The sequence below is a fragment of the Pelobates fuscus genome, chromosome 2 (assembly GCF_036172605.1).
Source record: "Pelobates fuscus isolate aPelFus1 chromosome 2, aPelFus1.pri, whole genome shotgun sequence".
In the NCBI taxonomy this organism is placed as follows: domain Eukaryota; kingdom Metazoa; phylum Chordata; class Amphibia; order Anura; family Pelobatidae; genus Pelobates; species Pelobates fuscus.
In genome coordinates this window covers 40,887,462-40,909,800 of record NC_086318.1, presented here as the reverse complement: position 1 = coordinate 40,909,800, position 22,339 = coordinate 40,887,462, and the positions used below count along the sequence as shown (strand labels likewise).

Here is a 22,339-nt window from a genome sequence, read left to right as displayed (position 1 = left end):
TAAATGGGCTCTGAAAAGTGTGAGTTTGATGATATACATCATTTTTAAAACATTATTTGTTTTTTACAGTTTACACTATGTGTATTTTATTTACCTGTATATAGGTGATGCATACTGTATGTAGTGTGAACACACAAGAATACCCTGTGTAAGAGGTAAAACTCACACTTGTCTTTTCTGTGTGCACAAATCACTTTATTTTTCAGAATTTATCACATTTTAGTGTAAGTGGTGACATTACACTTCGGTGGTTTTTGCTGCACCGGATCTTATTAATTTAGCGCCATTTGTGTCCTTTCTCTGTTTTAAATTTTAGACTGGGTTTTTTGCCTTCTTTTGGATCAACAGCAAAAGCATATGTGAGGAAGGCTGAACTTGATGGACACAAGTGTATTTTCAGCTATGCAACTATGTAACTATGTAGTGGTTATGGTGCAAGGAGGGTTTTCTAAACATCCAAAGCCTGCCCATCTGTGGCCACTCAGAGAACAAGTAGTATCATGTCATGTGATGTGGAACAAATGGAATATTAGAACACTGGAATATTCCTTTATTTATTTATTTTCTATTTGTGTATAGTTACATATATACTATCTATTGACTGGTATCTGAAGATAAATGAACTAACTCTGTGACATGTGATTTAGGTTAGGATGGTGTAAATAACAGTGTTGTCCAAAACAATTATATAGGAATTTTAATGATCAACACTTATCCACCAATCTCCCTGCTGGACATTTAAGGGTGAGTCATTTTGATGTTCACATAATGACTACTAAATTGCTAACAAGTCTACATATTTAAAAAAAAAAAAAAAAAGGCTTTTTTTTTAATGTCCTTGTTTTGATAGGTATTTTAGCTCTTTCATTAACAGGTCTTCATCACACACTTTTCACAAAACCATAAAGCATTCCAAAGCCTGGAGTTCAGAAACTTTTTAATGTTGGGGTTGGTAAACAAAATGTAGTGATCACTGAAGTTATCAACTTCCTGACTCTACTGAAATGGTCAACTGGTTCATATGGAAAAAAATAATGATGGGCTATTCGCTAAACCAGACAATATGGGAAGCTGGCAAGGATATTGCTAAATTCATGCCAAAATAGCAGTATTACACATATTCTTCAACTCACCTACTTTTACCTAAAATATATAAATATCGTCAATTCGTTATTAAGTGAGCAATTCTGTATATTTTATTTCTTCAAATATAAACATATACGGACAAATATTTCTTACCCTATTTAATGTAATATGTGTAACAAACGGGGACAAACATAACCATTGAAAACTACTGTGTGTTCTGGTTACTACAAGCGTTGATGCTTTGATGACATAGAATACAGCTCTCACCATTGGGTTTGCAGGCCTTTAGTTCTGACGCTTCGATCACTTGTACCATAAGCCGTCCGATTCCAGATGATTTCTGTGACCTTGCTATAGACGAAGAGACCAATATAATTCAATGTGATTCGACTGCTGAATATATATGGAATATGAAGGGTAACTGCTTGCATGTCTCCAGAAACAGTTAACACAACATAGAAATGTGTTATTAACAATGAAGATGAAATTATTTAAGTAGATAAGAGAAATGGCATTCTACTGTTTGTACAAATACACAACAGGAAACAAGAAGAAACAAAACAACGACATTGAGGATCAGTGGCGCTCCGTTTACTTTATCATGTAGTATACATATATTGCTGGGAAATAATATGGAAAATCAATCTAAAACAGCACTAAAGTCTAAAGTTATGCAGGATTCGGTATCGGGTTCCTATATCTAAACTCCCCCCATTCTAGAAAACTTTACTGGTTCCTGTACCTGTGTTTAGCTCCCTTTTCGTATCCCCCTCCTAACCTGCAACGTACATATCTTCAGGAAGCACAGCAAAGATTTTTGGGAGATGTAGTTTAGCTAACAAGTTCCAGAAGTACAAAGGTGATAACTATAATAAAAATCCCAGACATCCTGCTATTAGCACACTGAGAATGTGTACAGAGAGCCCCTCTGGAAACTTAACACCGGCTGTGTTAAACATGTCCATTAGCTTTTTCTCCACACTCCAGTGTAAAAGGCATTTTCGCATTTGACAGATTAGTAAAGGGTGATGATGTCCAATTACAGTAAGGTTTGGTAATATTTAGGGTGTGGATACCTTGATAAGCCTTCTCTCTTTTCTTCTTCTCTGTATCCAGAAATTGTTCTGATGCTGATTTTATTTTCTGGACCCAGGCCGTTCTAACAAAACATTAAATAAAACTGTTAGAACATAAAGGGGTTCACATTAGGGGTTCATGGTAAATGTAAAACATGTAACATATAAAAGCAATATTAGAATTCATACAATACATACAACAATCATATTACATATTGTATTTTTAAAACATAAACACATCATAACATTTAGACAAATATTTGAAAATTCACAAATAAATAGGATCTTTTTTTCAACCCCACATCCTGTCTCAATTCTTCTCTGCACAACTTTCTAGAAATTATCCTTCAAGGAAAAGAAAATTCTTTATTTTCTGTGCAAAATATAGAGCATATGCATTGGTGTTGCCACAACAGCAATGACATATTTTCGACAAGATAACATGGTAAACATAAATAAAATACAATTTGCACATATTTTTTGTTTGTTTTTAACCCCTTAAGGACCAAACTTCTGGAATAAAATGGAATCATGACATGTCACACATGTCATGTGTCCTTAAGGGGTTAAACTAGTCTGGTAGGTTGTAACAAGAAGTGGGATACTAATATTAAGAGGGTGTAACACTCTGGGGTCGCTAACAATGCATTTGGAGCCTAGTATTGGTAAGGCGAAGTGGGTAATAGGCCTAGTGGGGTTGGCCTCGTTACCCATGACTGGCTATTCCACTGAGATATGCCTGAGGTTAACACCCCGGGAATGGAAATTGGTTAGGTACCTGTGTCAAGGGGGTTGTCGATAAGGTTTGCATTGTGTGGTGGTTAACGGTTAAGAACCTAGCTGTGAGTGGACTAGGTGAGACGTTGTTGCTGTCTATAGTTAAGGCACAGCTAGTTTGGGTCTATGGGGGTTGGAGCTTGAGTGTGCGTGAGTGGTCTCTCTGGACTGCTTGGCTATTGTTGCTACAGGTGGGGTTACATTTATCAGTACAGAATTGTTCTGATAGCGGGGAAGCTCCATTAAAAATAATGCCCCTATGCCATGGGGCCATGGGGGAGGGGGTAATGCACCAGAGCAGAAAGGTGTGTTCTGTGTAAGCATCACTCCTGTCCTGTGGACAGTGTGCAGGGTAAGGGTAACTTGTTCAATGACAGAGATAGGAACAACAGAGATGAGAAGAAAACCATTTGAGTAACATAAATTGTCCCAACAAATAAACAAAATACAGTTTACTTATAGTCAGGTCGTGGAGCCTCTCTTCCCTCTGGGTTCGAAGGCGTCCATGCTCTCCGTGTTCCGTGGTTAAGGGCGAGGTGCTTCGGCCAGGGCTGTGTTTTGATTTGTTAGTCCCAGTGCTGCAATCAGAGCTGGGCCTTCCATGGGATCTGAGGCCTTGTAGCGTTTTAACTCCTTAGTTATCTAGAGAGTCTTTGGTGACGCCCATCTGTAGGTAATTCCGGCTTCCTGAAGTGGTTTGGTGAGTGGCCGCATTGCTTTGCACCATAGGAGCGTGTCTATACTTAAGTCCTGGAAGAGGGTAATTTGTCATGTCTCAAAGTCATAAGGGGTCTTCCCTTGAAATGCAGCCAGCAGTCCCAAGCTTGTCAGACATTGTGAAGCAGCGTTAGATGAGATAATGTGGTGCCGACGTGGGGGGCCTGAGGTGATTTTGCAATTCTGTAAACTCCGTCAAATAAGAACTGTTTGGCCAGCAGCACTGCTGCCACTAAGCTCCAAATGAAATGAGGCAGTTCTTACAGTGGCAGTGTCTCTTGGACCCCTCTGATTTTTATGTTTTTCCTCCTGCCTCTACCATCCAGTATATTAAGTTGTCTGGCCATTGTGGCCTGTGATGTAAGCGTTGAACTGTTTCGCCTAAGGCATGAAAGTCTTGTTTCATGTCATTGTGGCCTTTTTTTTTTTTAGTAGCCTGTGTGCGGACTGCCACAGCCTGTACTTCGGTGATTAATACAGCTAGGTCATCCTCCCACATCTGCATCAGGTTTTGCAGCAAGCCTTTGAGCATATTTAGATGCAGGGATATGATATCCTGCAGTTTGTGCCATCACCGGAGGGGGGACTGCCTCAGTGGTCCCCTTCTGTCGAGGATACCAGTGAGGTCACGCGGGGTGTTGGGGCCTGTGGCATGGAGGGGGCCAGCAGCATTTGACTGATATCATGCTGTGGGTTCGGGTTATGAGAAGGCTGTTTTTGTAACCTGCGCTCCATCTCACCTGACTTGTGTGTTCCGGAATACTCCGGTGTGTTCCATGGTCCGGGTCCCCCAGCAAGTTCTTGCAACAGTCCGCACACGCGGTAGGCCGTGCGGCTTCGGGTTTTCGTGCCCGGAGTTAAAAAGAATGGCATCTGCAGGTTCAGCAAGATGCACTGCAGCTGATCGTGTTTGTGGGGCCGTTAGCTGTGCGGGATGCTCCCTGTTTTTGGCAGATTGTGCTGTATAGTTTTGGAGCTCTGAGCAATGGTGTCTGCTCTGTTGCGGTGACAATTTCCGCCCCCAGGAGTTACTATTTTTTAATAGTTTTTAAATCCTAAATACACTCTTTTGAGAGTATACTGCCAAGATTTAAAGGAGACCTCTGTTCTCTGGGCTTATTACTATGGGTGTTTTGTTTCGAATACCATCCTGTTTTTGCCACCCCTGCCATGAATCTATAAAAAATATATATATAAAAACAGATCTCCCCGTTACTGGCCTATTAATGCTTCAAAGTACACCCATTGAGACTTGTGAAAAACAATATTTAATTTTATTTCTGCCAGATTTGCTTTAAGATTACTGCTGGTTCAGGATATCTGTTATTTAGCTCCTACATCGGCTGTTTCCTAAATATCAGCTTGTCCTGGTGTCAAGGTCATTGGGAAAAGGATTATTAAACGAACGAGCTTACCTTTCATTGATGTTGTCTGTTCGCAGTGTGTAGACTCTGTCAATATGGGAGATATGGAATACAGGCTCATCACTAGATGGGTCACTGGGCAGTTTAACAAGAACTTCATTGAGGAAAATTGGCTGCAAGAAGAAAACAAGGAATTTAAAATGTTTCACATAAGCTAGGTTAAAATGGTTCCTTCAATACCCCCAATAAAATGTAAACAAAAACCATTCTTGTATTTGGAAGCCAGTCTACAAATTTCCAAATGTGTTTAAAGTGGCTTTATTTTCATACCCTCATCCCAAAGGGAAAGAAAGAATGGGACAAAGAGGTTTTTTTTACTTGTCTAGCTCTTTCACTGCTTACCATTTTGTACATCTTGAACTGAGAGTTGGTTTTGGGGCTAAAAAGCTTGTCGGACCCTGAAGACACAAACTGTTTGACCATGTAGGTGAGTAGCAGGAAGTCGTTGAAGAGAAAGCCATACAGTTCCTTGTTACTCTTCGTTTTGTAAAGTTTCCCGCTGTGCAGTAATTTCCGTGGGCCCAGGCAGTTTGTAAGGGAGTTAAATATGATCTGCTGAAAGATGGAAAGCAGGCAGGCTATGAAAAGATGTGGACATGAAAGTAGGCCTGCTGTATGAACATCAGGATCCATAAGAACCCACTGAACCTTTTGTATAGCACATTCAAATATTTACAATGATCAGAATCGGGTCATATTTTACTAGATGCCAGAATTGACCATCAATGGGACACAAACGATGAAACATACTAAATTATTTAAGAGTGTATGGTCCATAATAGAATTGGGTAGATGTGAAGGTGATAAGGTATGATGGTTCTATTAGTGCCAAGGCCTGATATATGGGGCATTTCTCACCTCGGTGAGGCCTTCACATTGAACGCGTGTCTGTATCCATTCCAGTCTCTCGGAATTCTCTTTTTCTCTCACGCCTTCATTAACCTGCGAACACAACTCCTCTGCCCGTTCCAGTGCAAACCGCAAGGTACTGTGATCTGGGTGTACTTCTGGGGTGTTCTCCAGGATCTGATGGGAACAAACATGTCACCTACCGTTATTTGATATTATTGTTTTGCTTTTTTTTAATTTTAGATAAAATTATCTCATGCCTCATTAATGAGCAACTAAAGCTATTATACAACAGAAACATCATGACTGGCTGAGTCACTTCCTTAAGTGAAGAGAGATAACTGTAGGTGCTGCAAAATGTGGGGATTTACAGCAAATACAAGAATGTAAAATGTGAGCATCCTTTTTTTTTTTTTCTTACTTCTAATTCAGTATGCTTGCATTTGTTTAATACATTGTCTGTATAAAACAGTAAAGAAAAAATGAGTGAACTCCAGCCTCAAACATCCCTTTAGCCCTTTGTTCAGGTAAACTGTGTTGGTTCTCCAGGATACTCACACTCTTGATGATCAGTGGGTATCGGGTTATCCGCTGCATGGGTTTCAGCAGGAAGCTGGAAAGGGGCATGCCTTTACACCGTGGATCAGTCGCCAGTCGCTAAGTAACAGATAACAATGCATTGTTAGTTTTACCAAATTACAGAATAGACTTTACCCAACAAACAAAAACCCTTCTCCTTCAATTAAAGGGGCAGATTAAGGAGATTAATGCTTTTACCTACCATCACAAATCCATGTTTCTAATTTCAACAGATGTTATATTGACTATCTTGACATGAGAAAGGACCTGGTTCAGGTCCGAAATGTTGATGCACAGTGTTATAGAGATAAACTCAGCAGCAGAGAACCCCTAAGAGGTATGATTGTATGCCACAAAACTGATTAATAAATCCAGCCCAGACTCTAGCGGTGGTTCCACTCATCACACAATGTATTAAGCGCTGGTGGCTTGGGCTCTCTCTAACTCTCTGAGAGGATAGGACTGAAGGCAGTGAGTATTCTACATGCACAAGTTTGATGCATTTGGACCAAATCAGAGATTTATATTCGGTGACATCAGTTGACCAACCTTTAAGAAGTCTTTAAATTCTGGTTCTTCATCCGTCTTTGTCTGTACTAGGCTGGCGCCATTGAGCTGACAGCTGCAGAAGCGTATATAGGCCTGCATATGGGATAGCTCATTGGCAAGAATGTCTCCGATCATCTGAACTGGCATTTTCTCTCCCCCTGTCTTCTTACGGACACGCAAGGCTCTAAAATAAAAATAAATGTTTGCTTATGTCCGGCAGTCAGCCAACAAGCAAAGGCCATCACCAATAAACACTTAGAATATCATTCTATTGCCATATTTGATGCTTGTAGCAGTTATACCACTGTATATCCTTATCTACTTTACCAACATAGCATATATTGCCCATATTTCACATAGTTCTCCGCATGAGTAAAAGGAATGTGGACTTACTTTGGAGCCCCACAACTGTGAACTAAGTTTCTGATCAAACTCAAAGTTTCTGATCAAACTCAAAGGTTTTCAAAGTTAGCTGTCACTACCCTGCACCTTTTTCTAACAGGCATGCATGAGGAACAGAACCAAAATTTATACCACAATAGTTCTAAATTCCACAAAATGTTGAGGATTTGAAAAAAAATTACGTTTTCCAGGATTTGGGTATTGGAAATGTACATAATTTCAATATTGTTTCTATTTCCATGACCCCTCCCCTATCGTGCTGCTGACTGGGTTAAAGAAAAAAAAGAAAAATAGTCAATTACGAAACAGAAAAACTACACCTTGTATTTATCCTAGCAGCAAGAGAAGAACTAATACGTGGTATTGCACAGAATTGATACTGTGAGGTCGCCAATGGGCTGCAAATTGAAGATTCAGAGTGGTAAAAGCCTGCAGTGAATATGTATCCTAGAATTGGGAAAGCATGTCTCCGTCAGTATATACGGGATAAAGCATGTCTCCGTCAGTATATACGGGATATGCAGATTGAACTTACTTCAGTAGTTTGGTATTGGACATAATGAGCTCCTTCCAGTTAACAAATATAAGACCCATCTCTGCTTCATTGAGAAAGCCAGACTCCGCCATTGGTTTCTGGAAAACCTGAAAAGAAAAATCCAAACAAATATTCAGTAACGCACAAACGCTACTAATGGCATGGGAAAAAGGAAAAACAATGGCATGGGGCAATAGTAACGGCACGGAGCAATGAGAAAGGTAACAGCATGGGGCAATAGTAACGGTACGGAGCAATGAGAATGGTAACAGCGTGGGGCAATAGTAACGGCATGGAGCAATGAGAATGGTAACAGCGTGGGGCAATAGTAACGGCATGGAGCAATGAGAATGGTAACAGCGTGGGGCAATGGTAACGGCATGGAGCAATGAGAATGGTAACAACGTGGGGCAATAGTAACGGCATGGAGCAATGAGAATGGTAACAGCATGGGGCAATAGTAACGGCATGGAGCAATGAGAATGGTAACGGCATGGGGCAATACGGCATGGAGCAATGAGAATGGTAACGGCATGGGGCAATACGGCATGGAGCAATGAGAATGGTCACAGCATGGGGCAATAGTAACGGCATGGAGCAATGAGAATGGTAACGGCATGGGGCAATAGTAACGGCATGGAGCAATGAGAATGGTAACAGCGTGGAGCAATGAGAATGGTAACAGCATGGGGCAATAGTAACGGCATGGAGCAATGAGAATGGTAACCGCATGGGGCAATAGTAACGGCATGGAGCAATGAGAATGGTAACAGCATGGGGCAATAGTAACGGCATGGGGCAATGAGAATGGTAACAGCATGGGGCAATAGTAACAGCATGGGGCAATGAGAATGGTAACAGCATGGGGCAATACGGCATGGAGCAATGAGAATGGTAACAGCATGGGGCAATAGTAACGGCATGGAGCAATGAGAATGGTAACAGCATGGGGCAATACGGCATGGAGCAATGAGAATGGTAACAGCATGGGGCAATAGTAACGGCATAGAGCAATGAGAATGGTAACCGCATGGGGCAATAGTAACGGCATGGAGCAATGAGAATGGTAACAGCGTGGGGCAATAGTAACGGCATGGAGCAATGAGAATGGTAACAGCATGGGGCAATAGTAACGGCATGGAGCAATGAGAATGGTAACAGCATGGGGCAATAGTAACAGCATGGGGCAATGAGAATGATAACCGCATGGGGCAATACGGCATTGAGCAATGAGAATGGTAACAGCATGGGGCAATAGTAACGGCATGGAGCAATGAGAATGGTAACAGCATGGGGCAATAGTAACAGCATGGGGCAATGAGAATGGTAACCGCATGGGGCAATACGGCATGGAGCAATGAGAATGGTCACAGCATGGGGCAATAGTAACGGCATTGAGCAATGAGAATGGTAACGGCATGGGGCAATAGTAACGGCATGGAGCAATGAGAATGGTAACAGCGTGGAGCAATGAGAATGGTAACAGCATGGGGCAATAGTAACGGCATGGAGCAATGAGAATGGTAACCGCATGGGGCAATAGTAACGGCATGGAGCAATGAGAATGGTAACAGCATGGGGCAATAGTAACGGCATGGGGCAATGAGAATGGTAACAGCATGGGGCAATAGTAACGGCATGGAGCAATGAGAATGGTAACAGCATGGGGCAATAGTAACAGCATGGGGCAATGAGAATGATAACCGCATGGGGCAATACGGCATTGAGCAATGAGAATGGTAACAGCATGGGGCAATAGTAACGGCATGGAGCAATGAGAATGGTAACAGCATGGGGCAATAGTAACAGCATGGGGCAATGAGAATGGTAACCGCATGGGGCAATACGGCATGGAGCAATGAGAATGGTCACAGCATGGGGCAATAGTAACGGCATTGAGCAATGAGAATGGTAACGGCATGGGGCAATAGTAACGGCATGGAGCAATGAGAATGGTAACAGCGTGGAGCAATGAGAATGGTAACAGCATGGGGCAATAGTAACGGCATGGAGCAATGAGAATGGTAACCGCATGGGGCAATAGTAACGGCATGGAGCAATGAGAATGGTAACAGCATGGGGCAATAGTAACGGCATGGGGCAATGAGAATGGTAACAGCATGGGGCAATAGTAACAGCATGGGGCAATGAGAATGGTAACAGCATGGGGCAATACGGCATGGAGCAATGAGAATGGTAACAGCACGGGGCAATAGTAACGGCATGGAGCAATGAGAATGGTAACAGCATGGGGCAATACGGCATGGAGCAATGAGAATGGTAACAGCATGGGGCAATAGTAACGGCATAGAGCAATGAGAATGGTAACCGCATGGGGCAATAGTAACGGCATGGAGCAATGAGAATGGTAACAGCGTGGGGCAATAGTAACGGCATGGAGCAATGAGAATGGTAACAGCATGGGGCAATAGTAACGGCATGGAGCAATGAGAATGGTAACAGCATGGGGCAATAGTAACAGCATGGGGCAATGAGAATGATAACCGCATGGGGCAATACGGCATTGAGCAATGAGAATGGTAACAGCATGGGGCAATAGTAACGGCATGGAGCAATGAGAATGGTAACAGCATGGGGCAATAGTAACAGCATGGGGCAATGAGAATGGTAACCGCATGGGGCAATACGGCATGGAGCAATGAGAATGGTAACCGCATGGGGCAATAGTAACGACATGGAGCAATGAGAATGGTAACAACGTGGGGCAATAGTAACGGCATGGAGCAATGAGAATGGTAACAGCATGGGGCAATACGGCATGGAGCAATGAGAATGGTAACGGCATGGGGCAATAGTAACGGAATGGAGCAATGAGAATGGTAACAGCATGGGGCAATAGTAACGGCATGGAGCAATGAGAATGGTAAAAGCATGGGGCAATACGGCATGGAGCAATGAGAATGGTAACAGCATGGGGCAATAGTAACGGCATGGAGCAATGAGAATGGTAACAGCATGGGGCAATAGTAACAGCATGGAGTAATGAGAATGGTAACCGCATGGGTCAATGGCAGTGGCATGGGGCAATGGTAACGGTATGGGGCAATGGGAATGGTAATTACATGGTAATGATAAAAGCACAAGAAGGAACAGGGTGGAATGGAAAGGATTGTGGTAGTAGCTTGGAAAGCATATAATCGTAAAGAAAACAGCAGGGATTGGAGAAAGAAGGAATGGGAAGTAGAGTGGTATGGGCTGGAACAGGAAGAAATGGGAATAGTGTCAGAAGCTGGAAAAGGAAAAAATGAGTAGGACAGCAGTATTTAGCTGGAACAGGAAGGACTGAAGTATAGGGACATGAGCTGGAACAGAAAGGACAGCAGCATTTAGCTGGAATAGGAAGGACTGGAAGTATAGGGACATGAGCTGGAACAGAAAGGACAGCAGCATTTAGCTGGAATAGGAAGGACTGGAAGTATAGGGACATGAGCTGGAACAGAAAGGACAGCAGCATTTAGCTGGAAAAGGAAGGACTGGGAGTATAGGGACATGAGCTGGAACAGAAAGGACAGCAGCATTTAGCTGGAATAGGGAGAACTGGAAGAATAGGGACATGAGCTGGAACAAAAAGAACAGCAGCATTTAGCTGGAACAGGAAGGACTGGAAGTATAGGGACATGAGCTGGAACAGAAAGGACAGCAGCATTTAGCTGGAACAGGAAGGACTGGAAGTATAGGGACATGAGCTGGAACAGAAAGAACAGCAGCATTTAGCTGGAACAGGAATGACTGGAAGTATAGGGGTGAGAGCTGGAACAGAAAGGACATATAGCTGGAACAGGAAGGACTGGATGTATAGGGGCATAGACTAAAACTGGGAGGGTAGGGACATGAGCTGGAACAGGAAGGACTGGAAGGATAGGGACATGAGCTGGAACAGGAAGGACTGGAAGGATAGGGATATGAGCTGGAACAGGAAGTATAGGTGCATGAACTGGAACAGGAAGGACTGGAATGATAGTGGCATCTGCTGGAACATGAAGGAATGGTAAGTTGATAGTTTCAGGTTGATCAATTTCTTCTAATGCATTAAACTGACCTCCAATACAAGCTGAAGATCATCCATGTATCTTTCTTCAGTCTGGATTAGTTCATGAATATAACCCTGCCTCTTTCTCTCCATGGGCTGCATCGTATCCAGAGACTGGAGGTCAGCGCACCCTGCAGGAGAAAATAAACAACAACTTAGACTCCCATCTTTATGGTGTTTCCCTAATATTCAAAAGTAATACATGCAGACTATCAACTTGAATATGAAAAAAATAATCTAACTATATAGATAATAATTACTCTATTCACTAATACAAGACAAAAGTGTATCTTATCCATAGCTGAATAGCTTGTTTTACAGAACTAATTATTTTTTTCAATCACCTTTGCTGCTGTGCCAGAGGTGAATCGTTTTTAACATTATTTTTGGTGTATTCAGTTAAGGGGAAAATGTTATTTTATACTTCCCATAACTTACCATACATTTCTCAATATTCTTGGATATTTTACCAGCTTAAGACACTTGGAGACTAACGGATCTACTATACCAACAAGGTTTGAAAATGCTGATAGAGCAAAAAAGTGAACCCTTACTTTTCAGATCCTCTTGGGGAAAAAAATCCAATATATAATTTTGCAGATGATGTAAGTCTGACGTGGTTGTTCACTAAAGTGAGAACTCAAAGTGGATTCCAAATTTAAAAGGTTACTCCAATCCTTTGGAAGGGGGGACATTTTCTGTGTAATATGCCCTATTGGGCACTATAAATTAGCGGCAACTCGATTTGCAGTAAAACAAGCCCAAAAAAAAAAAAAAAAAAAAAATATACTTGGCTGGAATCCAGGTCCATGCCCACGTCCGCCCCCACACCTGACATTAACAAGGGCCATGCTTCTTGTAGAGAAGTCTGTGAATGGACTGGTTTGCCGGCTCAGAGTTATAGCTTCGTAGCTAGCAAATAGAGTCACCAGCCATCTTGGAACAGCAGCACTCGTGTTAAAGAGTAGTACAGGTAAGGTCTAAGCTTAGGTAGCCACAGTGTTGCTAGGGAGGTATCTGTGGACCAGGAAAACCCCTGTCCGTTTGAGGACAGGTCTTTAAACAGGATTTTTCATCCAGCAACAGGGAACCGGCTGCCTTCCAGCCCAGAACTAGCTCGCAAACTATCCTATGAATGCTGAATTGATAGATGGATGGATAGATATCCACTGGGTGTACCTTCCCAATACTTTTGATGATGACAATGTAATCACAAAACTCATGGATTCCTGAAAAATAATTTTGTCACTTTCTTATTTGCATCAGCCCTTAGGGTGCTTAAGAGAGACCTTAAAGGAGCACTATAGGGTCAGGAACACAAACATGTATACCTGACCCTATAGGGTTAAAACCACCATCTAGCCACCCTGGTCCCCTCATGTCTCCCTAAAATAGTAAAATCTTACTTGTATTCAAGTAGGCAGCTGCATGCAATGTCCCTGTTTCCTTTAGACCTGCCCACTGCCTGCTGACATCAGCAGAAGTGGTAGCCTGATCCAATCACAGTGCTTCCCCATAGGATTGGCTGAGACTGACAAAGAGGCAGATCAGGGGCAGAGCCAGCATGATTCAAACACAGCCCTGGCGAATCAGCATCTCCTCATAGAGATGAATTGAATCAATGAATCTCTATGAGGAAAGTTCAGTGTCTGCATGCAGAGGGAGGAGAAACTGAATGTTTGGATGCATTTTAGGCAGCCATGACCCAGGAAGGATCTCTAACAGCCATCTGAGGAGTGGCCAGTGAAGTTATCACTAGGCTGTAATGTAAACACTGCATTTTCTCTGAAAAGACAGTGTTTACAGCAAAAAGCCTGAAGGTAATGATTCTACTCACCAGAACAAATTCAATAAGCTGTAGTTGTTCTGGTGACTATAGTGTCCCTTTAAGAACATGATGTAGATGAGTCAGACTGCTTTTTCCATAAGCTGGCCATGACTTCACAGTCCAGTTAATATCTAGATCGTTCAGATAGACGATCCTCTTGAATAGGGAGGGCCTATATATATATATATATAGTTAAACTAGTTAACCTAATTTAATTCAATTAAAGGACCACTCTAGGCACCCAGACCACTTCAGCTTAATGAAGTGGTCTGGGTGCCAGGTCCAGCTAGGGTTAACCCATTTTTTTTATAAACATAGCAGTTTCAGAGAAACTGCTATGTTTATTAATGGGTTAAGCCTTCCCCCAAATCCTCTAGTGGCTGTCTCATTGACAGCCGCTAGAGGCGCTTGCGTGATTCTCACTGAAAATCACAGTGAGAGCACGCAAGCGTCCATAGAAAAGCATTGTAAATGCTTTCCTATGCGACCGGCTGAATGCGCGCGCAGCTCTTGCCGCGCGTGCGCATTCAGCCGACGGGGCGGAACGGAGGAGGATCGGCGGCAGAGATCTCCCCGCCCAGCGCTGGAAAAAGGTAAGTTTTACCCCTTTTCCCCCCTTTCCAGAGCCAGGCGGGAGGGGGACCCTGATGGTGGGGGCACCCTCAGGGCACTATAGTGCCAGGAAAATGAGTATGTTTTCCTGGCACTATAGTGGTCCTTTAAGGTTCGAATAATGATAATGGTAGGTAATAAGGTTTTACAGGGATAGCATTGAGAGAGTGATAATGAGGCTTATTCACAAAAAAGTGAATAATGGTGAACTGAAAACTAAACTACAACCTTTATGCCAAAATGCTTAGATGTAAAAAATAAATAAAAAAAAAGGTAAACTACAAATCTATAGTTGACTATTTACACAACTTACTGGACATTTTGTTCTAAATCTTGCATTCTGTAGTTCACCAGGATTCACGATTTAATGATTAAAACCCTACGAATTCACGTTACATATGATCAAAAGTAGCATCATAAAAATACCAATATATCTACCCGTCATAATCACAGAATGGCATTAACCATTAGTTCAATTCTCTTTCTGGTGTATGTTACACAGACACAACATAGATAATAGCAGGAAGACAATTAGTCATCTACCCAAGCTATAATTAATGCCACTATTTATATAATTAATGCAGGGGAACAAGACATCTGCATGCTGATTAGCATCCAACAGGTAATTAAATCTTACCCTAAAATATTCTGCAGTGAGTATCTGCAATCAAAATGCAGACAAAAGGAAATACATTCAAAGAATCTAATGAAGGTATTGCATAGCTTAGAAATCACTTATCAGATAAAACAATGTCTAAATATTATTGTCATTACTCATTCACACAATGAACTGCCAACAAACTCTTGTATTTGGCTAAGAATCTATTTAATTCTGTCTGCCATCCTTTCACTTTTGCAACCTGTTCTGAATGACAATGGTATTTTTGCAATATCACATCTCCAGTTGCTGTGGAACTAAAAGTCCCAAAGGCACATGTGAGCAGGTGCAACTCAGCTCTCTCCTGGTAGGAAAGAACCAAGTCTGGCAAGAAGATGGAACCATGCCTACACCAAGTCTCCAGGGAGGAGAGAACCAGGTCTGCATGGAGGATGAAACCAGGTTTCCACCAACTCACCAGGGAGGAGAGTACCAGGTCTGTGGGGAGGATGGAACCAAGCCTACACCAAGTCTCCAGGGAGGAGAGAACAAGGTCTGCATGGAGGATGAAACCAAGCTTCCACCAACTCACCAGGGAGAAGAGTACCAGGTCTGTGGGGAGGATGGAACCAAGCCTACACAAGTCTCCACCAACTCACCACGGAGGAGAGAACCAAGCTTCCAACAACTCACCAGGGAAGAGAGTACCAGGTCTGTGGGGAGGATGGAACTGTCACGATTCCGGGAACCCAACACGCTAACAGAAACACACACACACAGAAAAGGTGCTGTACCGGACCTTAGAGTGGCCGGGCTAAGCACACACAGAATAGTCAGGAGACAAGCCGAGTCAGGGGAACCAGAAGACAGGATAACGATAAACAAGCCGAGGTCAAAGGGGTAGGAGAAAGTCACAAAGTCAGTTTAACAAGCCAGAGAGTACGTAACCAGAAATCACAAGTTCAGAATCAATACTATACAGCAAAGACCACAACAGGGCAGGGAGGAACAGGAAAGGTAAGTATAAATACCCTAGGTTTAATTCTGATTGGATAACTTCCAATCAGAATTAACAATCACACGTGGGAGATATCTAAGCCTCCCACTGTGATTGTGGTACTGTTGCTTTAACGCCGGGTCACTCACGTGACCCCGGCTTTTGCATAAATTAACGACCTTCCAGCGTGCAGCGTTATACATGCTGCCGCTGGGAGGCGTGAAGGATGCGAGCGGCGGAGAGGAGACGCCGCTCGCCGACAGGTAGGAGGAGGGGAGACCGCGGGCGGCGATGGACTGAGGGTGAGTGCTGCAATTTGCGAGCAGCCTCCCCTCCTAGCCGCCCGCGGACCCCTGACATAACCCCCCCCTCGAGGACCGCCCAACGGGCGGGAAGCCGAAGGCTTCAAAGGAAACCGCGCATGAAAGGAGCGGACCAAAGAGGGCGCGTTCACGTCAGAGGCAGAAACCCAGGACCGCTCCTCAGGGCCGTATCCCTTCCAGTCAACCAGATACTGCATGCGACCCCGAGAAAAACGAGAATCAAGCAGGGCAGCCACTTCGTACACGTCACTAGAGACAGCGCGGAGGGAATCCGGACGCCTGAGAGGACCAGAGAATCGATTACAGAGCAGGGGCTTCAAAAGGGAGGTGTGAAAAGTGTTAGGAATACGCATGGAAGGAGGTAAGGCCAGGAAGTAGGACACAGGATTGACCCTACACAATACCTTGTAGGGGCCAAGGAACCTGGGCGCGAATTTCATCGAGGGGACCCTGAGGCGGAGATTCTTAGAGGACAACCAAACCCTATCACCCGGAACATAAGAAGGAGCAGCACCTCTACGACGATCAGCAAATCTCTTCTGAGTAACAGCCACTCGAGAAAGAGTAGCATGGACCTGATCCCACATCTTCCGTAAGGAGGTTAGGTGCTCGTCCAAAGCGGGTATTCCCTTGTTGGAGAATACGCCGGGAAGGACAGAGGGTTGGAACCCCGTAAGCAACCAAAAAAGGACTTAAGCCAGTGGACAAATGAGTCACAGTGTTTCTGGCGAATTCAGCCCAGGGAAGGAGGTGAGACCAGTTGTCCTGGTGTGCATTTGTGAAGCAGCGTAAATACAACTCCACAGATTGATTCGCCCGTTCGGCAGCTCCATTGGATTGTGGATGATAGGAGGAGGTAAATGACAAGGAAATCCCCATCTCAGCACAAAAGCCCCTCCAAAACCGAGAGACAAATTGAGGACCCCTGTCGGATACGATATCCTGTGGTATACCATGCAAGCGGAAAACCTCGTTGGCAAACACCCGAGCCAACTGAACCGCAGAAGGTAGTTTTTTGAGTGGAATAAAGTGTGCCATCTTAGAGAACCTATCAGTCACAGTCAAAATTACTGTCATGGACTGAGGGTGAGTGCTGCAAGTTGCGAACAGCCTCCCCTCCTAGCCGCCCGCGGACCCCTGACAGGAACCAAGTCTCCACCAACTCACCATGGAGGAAAGAACCAAGCTTCCACCAACTCACCACAGAGGAGAGAACCAGGTCTGTGGGGAGGATGGAACCAGGCCCCACCAAGTCTCCAGGGAAGAGAGAACCAAGCCAAAATACAGTACAGTATAATGAAGTATTAAAAAAAAACAAGTCCTAGATCCCCACTGTCTGATTAAGCACATTCCTTCTTGCTGAACTAACATTGCCAAATCCACCATGTATTCCTGGACATATGCTTAATCACATTGATGGACAGCAAATAAAAAGTGCTTCCCTGCAGTAGGTAGAATTCACATTTCGCAGGAAGGAATTCAGTTACTCCAAGAGAAATCCTGCGCAGGAAGGAATTCAGTTACTCCAAGAGAAATCCTAATGGAACACAGTTATAGTTTTCACTCCTGCAGCATGTGTCTTGAACATATTACCACTCTTTCTTGCTACCCATCAGCATTAATTATGTGCCCATGGGAAGTCTAAGAGGGCCACAAACAGGTCTAAATAAAATATCCGGATGCTACATGATAATTTACTGAACAGAATTTCAATAAATGGTGTGACTTTATATGCGTAATTAAAGGAACACTATAGGGGCAGGAACACAAACATGTATTCCTAACCCTATTGTGTTAAAAATTGACGCTGGGTGTTCTCATGCAGAGAGTGAGGACGTCCATCAAGATCCTGTAAGTGCCTCTACTGGCTGATTAACAGCCAATAGAGGCAGTCTTAGTCCTGGAATGTAATCATTGCAGTTTCTCAAGGGGGACAGTGACATTGCCCTCAGAACACTTCAATGAGCTGAAGTGCTTAGAGCAGGCATAGGCAACCTTCTGCACTCCAGATGTTTTGGACTACACCTCCCATGATGCTTGCCAGCATTTTGGGGGATGTAGTCCACAACATTTAGAGTGCCGGAGGTTGCCTATCCCTGGCCTATAGTGTCCCTCTAAGAAATATAGAAGACTATATCATACAGATTATATACACACTCTATATTCACATGCAGACACACTATTTATTTTGGTACTTCCACATATCAGAGGACATCTCTAAAAATCAAAATGTAATCAATTAGTGAGTTTTACAACACCAACGAGGAAACTTGCCCACTGAGTTTCTGTGACTGGATTATGCAAGATGATGCATTATTTGTGCATGTTCTCCCTGTAATAAACCAAAACCTACCAACATATTCCTTAGTATCGCATTAGATGGACCAACGAGTACAAGACAAGTTGGACGTACATAAATAAAAGGAGGGTTATACGCCAGGACCTACAGTCACCACTGATATTTCTGTAATATTTTTAGAGGGTCATTTACTTAAGTGAGATTTCAAAGCGAATTTCACGTTTTCCGCTAAGGCAGTCGAATGGGAAGCATTGCTGAATGTTTCCTATTTGACTATTTTGGCCTTAAATTTGAAATTCAATTTGCAATCTCACTTTAGTGGATAACCTTAATGCTATATCCTAATCCAGCATGAAACATTATTGTTATAGTATTTTCTGACTGTTATAATAACACATAAAACATTTACGAGTGCCTAACACCACTTTTTGTCCCTTCCTCTGCCCCCCCTCGTGGCGATGTCGCCATAAGAGGTCTTTGCGAATTCTGCAAAGTCCGCAGACGGTGACAGTGCCGCTATAGGCCTGGCAGCAGGCTTTTGATACATTTCATCATATTCTTTTTCCACCATCATACAGCGTGCCCCTTTTAGAACAGTAATGTAGAGATATATCAATGACTCAAAAGTGCTATAAAAACCACCAATAATCTGCTAATATTTGTGATCTATAAATGAATTAATTCCACAAATGTCTTGCCTATAGACGGTCTCAGAACTCGCACACAGTATTAATACAATGCAATAATAATGTTATAATAATGATAGCTATTCTAGGTGTACCGTACGGACATGTGCGGACTAGCATACAATTCCATATCCTAGGATACTAGCAGAAAGAATACTTTCAAATTAGCATTAATTGCTTTACAACAAGAGCTAGTGGTTAACCATTTGCATACAGATAATTTATTACATATTAAAAAAAGAGCACACAATGCCTTTTAGCAATATAATCACAAAAGAAAACTTCCAGAAACTGGCACCTGATGGGTTAAATGTTATATTAAATCCATAGAACATTGAGCTACAGGGGATCACACTCTTGAATTAAATAGCTGTATATAATTAACATTACATTTTTACATAGATAATTACAATATCCCATCAAACTGATAATATGAAGGATTTTAAAAATGAAGCAATCACCATGGAAATAAATAGAATGCTGCTGGCTATAACATTGGTTACCATTGCGATTTCTACTCAAATAGTACTCTGCCCACTGCTATAAGCAACTAGCACGCTACATTGTGTCAATTGTTATTAGACTGGGAATCATGATTAAGGACTGTTCTGAGATATTCAGGGCAGTTGGCAGGTACAGCACAATTATAAAACTTTCCTAAATCACACATTCCAGTGCCAACCACTACCTTGAAAGCACACATACACACTGCCACCCTTAAATAAATTTAGATGCTCTTAGCGTACTTACAGCTGTTTAGGCTCATAAGAGAGGCGCACATGTTTTTATGGATTCCCTCAGACAATAATCGCAGGGCCTCCTTTTCTTTCAGGATCAATGGGTTTGCCTGTGATTTAAATCCTCTCTGATACATTTCGTCAAAGTCTTTTTCCACTATCATACAGAACATGTGCTTCATTGCGAATGGGTATCCAGATGAGTACTGTCACATTTGTTTGTACTTCTTGGGATACTGTGTGAACGAAGGATGGTATGCGGAACGCAGCGACAGATGGCATGATGTGCGACTTATGCAATAAGCAAGGTGTTACAAGAGGTTATAGCATGAATCAGCTGTACCTGTCAGACGTGCAAGTACAGGGAAAACGAGCCTCTTGGCAAAAGACAAAGCTACAAGATGAATGTTCAACGTGACCCTTCACAGTCATTCTCAAAGCATCTGCAGGGACATGCTAAATACGAACACATTGTCCGGCTACTACAAGGAGAGTCGAGATTTATCAAAAAACACAAACCTTTCCTGTGAGATTGGAGTTATTTTCGGACCTTGAACAAGAAAATCCCACAATAACATGGCTATTGGGGATTTTTACATATTTTTTTTTTCTTTTTCTTTAAGACTAACATTTATATGGGAGAATATCCCCACTTATGTTTCATGTCTTTTTACAACAATTGAACATAAAAAAATAAAATGTAAATATACTTACTCACTAAATGTAAAACTACTGCCCCACCTCACCTTAGATACAGAATAGAAATAATTCAGTTTTATCAGAAAAAGTAGGGACTGTTACCTGGGCAGAGCTATTGCTGTCTAGAAGTGTTAGTCCCCCTAGCTGTCACTAGTGACCACTGCAGGGAATTGGTTCCATCTATGGAGGATTCCACAGTCTCGCAGGATCCTCCAGAGACCTCAATGATGTACTATCGCGCATGCACGAGAGTACAGCCGTGAAGTCAGCTGAAAAGGACCAATCCGAAGAAGATGGTAGCGCGCACGAGGGACAGGTTCAGTTAAGTAAAGCTCATCTTACTATCCCCCCCTCCCGCTTGCCATTGGACCCCCCAGTGACGATGTCACGTGATGGTGCGGCTTTTAATATCAGAACACACTTGGATGCCAACTACATGTCTGCACAAACATGTTTAACCCCTTAAGGACCAAACTTCTGGAATAAAAGGGAATCATGACATGTCACGTGTCCTTAAGGGGTTAAGGAGGTATGAATGAATAAATGCCTTTCAATATGTGACCAAATGAATCGATCCATCTGGGATTTACATGTGGAGTTTTATTCAAAAAGATTCGACAGGTAAATCCGGGATGAATCACTTCTTCAGGTGAAGATTAAAAGGCATTTGATTTGTTCTAATGCTAACCTCTACTCTAATGAGTTTATTTGGTTAAAGACATTTATTTTAAAATTGAGTTGAATAGCGATCACATAAATTTAGGATGACAATTTGTGTATAGATTGCTGATCATTGATATCTTCAATTGAATTTAAATAATATGTCAACATTTTACAGATATATCAGGGGATATACAATTTTGGTGGTTACATAGAAATCCTTATATTTTTGAGGCACTGTCTGAAGTCATTTTAGAAGCAGAAAACCAATTATGACACGTTTTCTGGGCAAAACTAGATAAATTATCATATTCTCTGATAATGGATATTTGTAAGGAATCAAAAGTATTGCCAGAATGGACAAGTGAATAGCAAAAACAAAACAAAACAATTGTATGTAATATGCAAGCATAATGCCCATATACATTACTTACAGTTACACTTAGATAGTAGCACTGTGCAGGGCATTATGGGTTGAAATTGTAATATTTTACAGAAGGCTTTGAGCATTCCGGTGTCGTTAGCGGAGCTCTGTGCATGAACAACGATGGAAAAACCTGAGTAAGAAACTAGCTAAGGTGGGTACAGCGCATACCTTAACTCTCAGGCAGTTCTGTCTGCGGTCATTTGTGCTGAAACAGAGTTGCCCCATGGCTCCCAACTTCCATTGCTGCCGCCCACTGCTAACTGGCAAAATAGCCAGGTGGCTGCTATATACAGGCGGGGGAGTGGGTGGATGTTTGCTAAGTTTCTACCATGCTGTGGCAGGCCATTCTACCTCCATTGGGAGTTCTGCCACCTCTGCCCAGTGAAAGGCACCCAAACATTGCTAATATTCTGGGTGGTTGGTTACAA

The 22,339-nt window shown here is 42.6% G+C and overlaps 1 protein-coding gene across 4 annotated transcripts in view; it reads right to left on the bottom strand.

Annotated features, from left to right (window-relative positions):
- ITSN2 (intersectin 2) overlaps positions 1 to 22,339 on the bottom strand; it is a 162,555-nt gene that overhangs the window by 11,304 nt on the left and 128,912 nt on the right. For 3 of the 4 annotated variants that reach the window (XM_063442099.1, XM_063442101.1, XM_063442102.1), the window contains 9 exons: positions 12,055 to 12,176; positions 7,995 to 8,101; positions 7,058 to 7,241; positions 6,488 to 6,586; positions 5,939 to 6,106; positions 5,423 to 5,635; positions 5,072 to 5,193; positions 2,163 to 2,245; positions 1,354 to 1,437 (listed from right to left, as the gene is read on the bottom strand). In XM_063442099.1, coding sequence (XP_063298169.1) covers positions 1,354 to 1,437; positions 2,163 to 2,245; positions 5,072 to 5,193; positions 5,423 to 5,635; positions 5,939 to 6,106; positions 6,488 to 6,586; positions 7,058 to 7,241; positions 7,995 to 8,101; positions 12,055 to 12,176 — 1,182 coding nt within the window. The remainder of the gene's footprint in view (positions 1 to 1,353; positions 1,438 to 2,162; positions 2,246 to 5,071; positions 5,194 to 5,422; positions 5,636 to 5,938; positions 6,107 to 6,487; positions 6,587 to 7,057; positions 7,242 to 7,994; positions 8,102 to 12,054; positions 12,177 to 22,339) is intronic. The other variant, XM_063442100.1, reaches the window with a different exon arrangement.